Source organism: Panicum hallii, chromosome 1 (assembly GCF_002211085.1).
Source record: "Panicum hallii strain FIL2 chromosome 1, PHallii_v3.1, whole genome shotgun sequence".
NCBI classification, from domain to species: Eukaryota; Viridiplantae; Streptophyta; class Magnoliopsida; order Poales; family Poaceae; genus Panicum; species Panicum hallii.
Window position 1 is genome coordinate 28,888,314 of NC_038042.1, and position 6,991 is coordinate 28,895,304.

General features: G+C 58.4%; 1 protein-coding gene across 1 annotated transcript; it reads right to left on the bottom strand.

Moving 5' to 3' along the window:
• Nucleotides 1-2,365: 2,365 nt before the first annotated feature.
• Nucleotides 2,366-3,082, bottom strand: LOC112896694 (translation initiation factor IF-2-like). The gene is made up of 2 exons (XM_025964793.1): nucleotides 2,804-3,082; nucleotides 2,366-2,674 (listed from the first exon to the last, which is right to left on the bottom strand). The coding sequence occupies exons 1-2, from the start codon at nucleotides 3,080-3,082 to the stop codon at nucleotides 2,366-2,368; spliced, it is 588 nt and encodes a 195-aa protein (XP_025820578.1).
• Between the last annotated feature and the right edge of the window lie 3,909 nt (nucleotides 3,083-6,991).

Genomic DNA, 6,991 nt, shown 5'->3' on the forward strand with positions numbered 1-6,991 from the left:
ATTCCATGCAAAGCAGATACACACTCCAGCTCAGGCACTGCAGATGATTCCTCCCTCTTGGCCCTCTGCCGTATGGGGGTTGGATATCTTGGGACCTTTCCCTAGGGCCGTCGGCGGGTACCGGTACCTCTATGTTGCCATTGACAAGTTCACCAAGTGGCCGGAGGCAACCCCAGTGGTCAATATCACCAAGGCGTCAGCAACTATTTTTCCTAGGTCAATTGTGTGCCGGTTCGGGGTCCCGAACCGGGTCATCACCGACAATGGGACTCAGTTCACAAGCCAATACTTCCAGGAGTACTGTGAAGACATCGGCATCTAGCTCTGTTTCGCCTCAGTGGCGCATCCCAGGAGCAATGGCCAAGTAGAGAGGGCCAATGCTGAGATCCTCAAAGGACTCAAGATCCGGACCTACTGTGATCTTGAAAAACATGGCGCAAGGTGGATTGATGAGCTTCCAAGTGTGCTGTGGGGAAACCGGACCACACCTAGCCGAGCAACAGGGGAAACCCCTTTCTTCTTGGTCTACGGGGCCGAAGCATGCCTTCCCCCGGAGATCACCATGGGCTCTCTACGAGTCTAGTCTTTTGATGAGAATTTGCAGGAACAGCAGCGTCGCCAAGACGTGGACCTCGTCGATGAACGGAGATGGCGAGCAGCAGTCCGAAACGCACGGTACAACCAAGCGCTCCGGCGCTACCACCAACGGTTCGTGCGTGGTAGAGAGCTCCGGGTCGGGGACCTAGTCCTAAGGCGAATCCTGAACCGAGAGGGCATGCACAAGCTCTCCCCCAGTTGGGAGGGGCCCTTTAAGGTAACAAAGGTGTGCCGACCCAGGTCTATTCGTCTCGCTGCGGAGGATGGTATGCAACTACCCAATCCATGGAACATTGAACACCTCCGTAAGTTCTACCCCTAGGGCCTAGTTGAGAGGAAAATTTTTCCTTTGTAATTGGTAGCCCCAACGTGCGGACCAGGGCGGTGGAGGTCCACCCTCGTAAACCCGGCCCCTGGCGTACATCGTACAACTTTTTCTGTACCAATTCATTAAGAGAAAATTTGTTTCTCAATATGTCCTTGATATCTATGCAATTCTGTTTATCCCTATTTTCCGTCGCCCTAACCCCCCACATGGTCTTTCGCGTCTGTGCCGTTCGAAGGCCTACCAAAGCTGTTACCCTACGTCTCTGCCTGGGACCCCTGTCTCGTGGAAGAAAAGGAACCGGACACCCGGGAGTTGGCTTCAAGGAGACGTGCTCGTTCTTTGCTGGGGTCCAGGGCTGTGTAGCCGCTTAGCCTAGTTCCGTACCCTAAGCCTACACGCCCTGCCCCCATAGGACGAGTACCGTTGTACCTTGAACAATGCACCCGGGGACCGGGACCCCTTACATTCCCGAGCTGTGGCTCCGGTGCTCTGACTCGTTACGCACCGCAGTAGGCCTTCGCTGGCCGGACCGGGACCTCATGGGGACGTCTACTAAGCGTCGATTTGAGTCACGTGCAGGACCTCGCTCTTATGGCAGCCAGTCCCGATCTATCGCGACTACCTCCCAGGAGGCCACGGGACCTCGGACCTCGGTGTACTCAAGAGCACTTTACAGATCGATAACCGGGAAAACAGCTAAGTTTTTCGCATGAAATACTTAAAACACTTAATGCATTACTAATAATATATACAACATTACGAAGTTATGTTACAAAAATAACTAAAAAGATACTGGCACTACTGCCCTGGCGGTCCGGAGGCACTCCCACCTTCTGCAGGTTCGGGACGGCGCCGGAGGCGAGCTGCGACCATGCCTGCCGCTTCCAGGACTCCTTCCCGCGCGGCGGCCGCCTTCGCCCGGAGGGGTCCGACCAGAACAGGAGTCAGCTGGATGGCGGGGTCGTGGCTCCGGAAGCTGGTGAGAATGTACTCCGCCACCCCCCGAGCAACTTCGCGCCCTTCCGTCTCCAGGAGGTCCTGGATGTTGGCCTCCACGTCCCGAAGCCGCTCGGCAGTGGTGTCCAGGGCCTGAAGTGCGGCGCCGAGGGGTGAAGGGGCCCCTGACACCCAGATGGGGTTGGCCCCGAGCGCCTCTAGCAGAGGGTTCACCGCGCCAACCCATCTTGTAATCCGATCGGTGCTGATGCTCCGCTCCGCCAGGAGCTCCTCCACCTTGGCCTCCCTCTCCCGAAGGGCCGCTTCGCGCCCCTCCAGCCTCCGGGTCCCAGCAGCCAGCTCCTCTTCCACGGCCTCTTCCCGCTTCTGGAGCTCCTGGAGCCGGGCCACCTCCTCGGCCTCGCGGGCCGCCAGCCCTTCCTCTCTCTTTGCCACCGCCGCTGCCAAATCTGCTAGGGTGGACTTTTCCGCCTCGACGATTGCTTACGCCCTCCTGACTTCGGCCGCCAGCTCTCGGACGGTCCGCTCCCTGTCCGCTACCGCCTCCATCCTCTCCTCCACGGCGATCAGCCCCTTAAGGGCTTCCGCTTCCCGCCGCGCGGCCTCCTTCTCCCGTTGGAGCGCCGCCGCCTCCCGGATGCGAGCTTGCTCCAGCTCTTCCTGCAGAAGCTCGCGCCCCTGCACGAGCTTGGCGCGCTCCTCGGCGTAGCGGGCGGAGACGGAGTTGATGCGGTTGCCCAGACGGACCTCCCAGTCGGAGAGACGGTGGCGCTCGGCCTCCAGCTTCTCCCACTCCCGGCGCATGCCAGCCTCCAGCTCCTGCTGAGCTTGATGGCATTTGGCTATGAGCTGGGGAAGTGGGATCTCCGCCGTGCTTGGGAGGAGGCGCCTTCCCAGCACCACCTCTGTCTCCTCCTCCACCTCCGCCAGTGGTGCGGAGCTGCTGGCAACCTCGGCGACCCCTGGTTCCGTCGCCTCCGCCGCTTCCGCTGCCTCCGGTGCCGCCACCTCTGCTACCTCTGGCGCTGTAGCTTTCGCCATGGCAGCGGCCCCCTCAGCTGCTGGCTCAGCTGGTGAGGGCCCGGCCTCATCGTCTGAAGCTGCTGCCGCTGTTTCCATCGCTGCAGCGGCTTTGGCGGCCTCCTCCTCGGGGGCAGCTTCGGGTCGTGGCGGAGTGGAGGCCTCCGGCTCCGGACCCATGGGCCCGGTACCTTCTGGAGTTGCTTCGGGCGGGGGTCCTGCTGGGGTCGGCACGGCGGGTCCTGGTGCTGGCTGGGGGCCGGGTCCCCCTGACGGATCATCTGAAGATTGGGGCCTGCCGTATCACCAATATGGTTAAGGACCGGAAACCAAGAGAGATAAAGAAAAGTTCTTAGAAGACTGCTTACGTATAGTCGTACCACTCCCATCTGGCTCGGGCGGCTCGAGGGAGCTTCCTCCCTGCCGAGGAGCCCCCGGACCTCTGCTGGGAGTCCTCGGCCACCGGTGCTTCTGGTGGTGGCGATGGGGACTGTGGCCTGGCCTTGGGCGGTGGTGGTGGCGTCACCGGGCGCCGTTCTGGTGGTGGTGGAGGAGGAGTCTGTTGTCTCGGAGGAGGCCGTTGCGCTTCCTCCAGTCTCCTCTCTGTCTGCCAGTGTTGTGGCGGAGGTGGTGGAGCCCCGCTCTGCTCCTCCGCCCCCGCCGTTTTCTGGCGTTTGGGCGCCGGCTCCCCGACCAAGGAGCCGTCGCCTCGCTGGAGCCTCCGGCATTTGCTCCCTTCGGCTTGGCTGCTTCGTGCGGGTACGGGGCAGCACCCGCATTGTCCTTCTGTCGGTGCTCTGGCACCGGCACCTTCTCCTTCCCTTTCCCGTTGGGGGCCGGACCTCTGGGCTTCGGCTCCCCGGGACCCTCGTTGGTTCATTGCTAGCGGACCGGTGAGGCGCCACGGATCTGGAGCCCGCGGTTGGGGTCGCCCCCCAGTTGCCGGACCGCCAGGCCGCCCTCGTCCAGCGTCGGCATTGACGCCAGGACCGATGACCGCAGCACCTGGTCCTCGCACAGGGCCTTCACCCCGCTCGGGAGGACCAGGGACTCTGGAATGAATGAATCGCCGGTCATCGCCCGGACCGCCGCCTCCAGCTCCGTCCTGGTGAAGTCGCCGCCGGGCCCGCGCGCGATCTTGCAGCAGTCGTTTAGCCCCGTGTACACGTAGGCCATTCGGGACCGCTGCTGCAGGGGGGCAATTCGCCGCTTCAGGAAGTCGCCCAGCACCATCATAGAAGTCAGGCCGCTCCTTGCCAGCTTCCTGATCCGGTACAGCACCGGGTCGAGCTCCGCTGGTATTGTTGGCCTGGCCTTCCATGTGCTCCGGTCGCTCTGGGGACCCTCTGCCGGCAGTTCCAGGCGGTCGTGGGGGTCGGTTGCCGCGATGACCCAGCCTTCACGCCAGTCCTCCCACTTGGAGCTGGAGAAGGTGGGGATGTAGGAGCCGGCCATCCCGTGCCGGAGCTGAAAGTAATAGGCGCCGATCTCGCCGCGCTTAGACTTTCCGGTCCCGACTAGGGAGTAGAAGTGTTTGAAGATGGTGGTGCAGGGACGCACCCCCACAAACATCTCCATAAAGTGGGCGAAGACCGCCACAAGGAGGACGGAGTGGGGGGTGAGATGATGAAGTTGGAGGCCGAACTCCTCCAGGAGCAGGAGGAAGAAGGAGGAGATCGGAGGAACCAACCCGCACATAATGTACGAGTTGAAAAGGACGAACTCTCTAGCAGCAAGGTCGTCGAGGGGGATTCTGCCGGCCCTAACCTTCCCGGCTTGCGCCGGCGCGGTCCATCCCAGAAGGCGCCGCACTGCGTCCAACTGAACCTGGCTCTGGAACCGGCGTGGGAAAGGAAGCGAAGACATGGTGAATGCTGGGGATGGATTGCAATGGAACAGAGAAGAGAAGGAAGCCGAGCGCAAAGGGGCTGGTCGCAGAAGGGATGCGGAGATGAAGGGGCGCTGCGGCGTCTGTTGTTGGCAAGAGCGAAAAGGTAGCCGCTCCCTTCGGCGCATACCTTTTATGCAAAAGGCCGCTGCCTTCTCGCGCCCGCAGCGACCGAGGAGAAGCTGAACGGTTGTCTACACCAGGCACCCTCCTCTCACACCCAATGACTGGTGGGCCCAGGCCCGCCAGTCAAAGGCGTGACCGCTGGAGGAAAGGGGGAAAGGCGGAATCCGATCGTGCGCCCCTAAGTCTCCTCCAAACCCATCCTTAACTAGGATTAGGCGGGTGCTTTCCGCCACCCGGCTGGAGAATTCCCCCGATAGGTACACTCTCCCTTTTATAGACCAAGGGGAGTGCTTACACTGTGCGGGGCCCCGACAGGTGGGCCCGGCCAATAGAAGCCTGTGCTGTGGTGGATGCTGATAGCGGGGACGAGTGTTGATAGCGGCCTCTACTGCTGCTGTGGTGGATGCTGATAGCGGGGACGAGTGTTGCTACCCGAAGAGGATGGAGCCATCTTCCTCTTCTTATCCTCAATCTCCCGGCGCTTACGCTCGGTGTGGAGGGCCGCATCAACCAGCTGGTTGAAGTTGTCGAAGCGGTGGTTCAGCAGCGCATACTGGATGTGATCATCCAGTCCCTCCTTGAAGTACTCCTGCTTGTCGCTATCACGAGCGACGTCAGCAGGGGCGTAGCGGGCAAGCTGAAGGAAACGGTCACGGTACTCCGTCACCGTCATAGATCCCTGAAATGACAACACAGATAACAAGTATAGAAATCGCTCAATGCGTCAGGCTTACGAAGGGAATCAAGGATAGATCAAGCTCAAAGAAATTGCAGAGAATTCCATTCAAATTTACCTGCTTAAGAGCACGGAACTCCTTCTGCTTCATCTTCATGATGCCCTCAGGAATGTGGTGGTTCCTGAAGCGCTCACGGAACTGGACCCAGGTGAGAGAGTCGCGGTCCTGAGCCGGGTAGGACTCCCACCAGTCAAGAGCGGAGCCTCGCAGCTGCCCTGCTGCGTACAGAACCCGCTCTCGGTCGTCGCACTGTGCAACAACCAACTGGCGCTCCACCGAACGAAGCCAGTCGTCCGCCTGGAGTGGATCCGTGGCGTGAGAGAAGGTCGGAGGGTGACCTCTCAGGAAATCCGCACGCCGATCACGAGGCTGAGGTGGCGGAGGAGGCGGCGGCTGGGCATGGATATGCTGAAGAGCCTGAACAGTATTGTTCAGGGTCGCCATCATCTGCATCTGGAGCTGGAAGAACTGCTCCGGGGTCAGTGGTGGCGGCATCGGCAACGGCTGACCAGTACCCTGGTTGTTCTGCTCCTGCTGGTCAGAACCGGAACCGGTGCGCCTGGTGTTCACCATCTGATTGCAACAAACGAAGTTTTATGAGAAAGAAATATTGTGCAGCGGCGGAAATGAAACTTCGGAAGGATATGACAGAAAGAAAAGAATATAGGTTTTACCCCCAACGTTCTAACTCAATTTTTTTATTATTTAGTTCAAGTTGGGTTAGGGTCGATTTGCATAAACAAATTTAACTACTAAACTATGCAATCAACCAAAGATCCAAATCATACATCTGCACAATAACAACCATTCAATGTTCACAACTTAGTCAAGTTTATCACACCACTCGACTAACACACTCGTTCTAGCATATATTTTTTTTTCGGGACAACCTAAGCTTATAAATTACAGGATTAGGCGGCTCAGGCCAACGTCTACGGAAAACTCAAACTATTTCTCAGAAAGGACCGGAGAGAGATAGCATATCAAGGGCTTAAGACTCAAGGAATAGAAGCAGAAAATGATGTTAGAAGATTTGCGGAAGCAAGGCAAGAGAAAAGAAACCCTAAACTCGACCAATTCTACCTAGGCTTCGTCCTACAGTCGACACGGCTCTGATACCAATCTGTCACATCCGATTTATAAGAATATAAATCGAGCAATCATATATGCGCCAGGATCAAGTCACGCATATATACAACAGATTATCAAGATATCACAACATATGTCACGAATAAAAGCGTATAAATTATAAAATGAATAACTTTATTACAACTGAATCAAGAATCAGTTCAAGGAATGCGGAAGCGTAAAATAAATACATGAAGAGCTGGGCGCCAC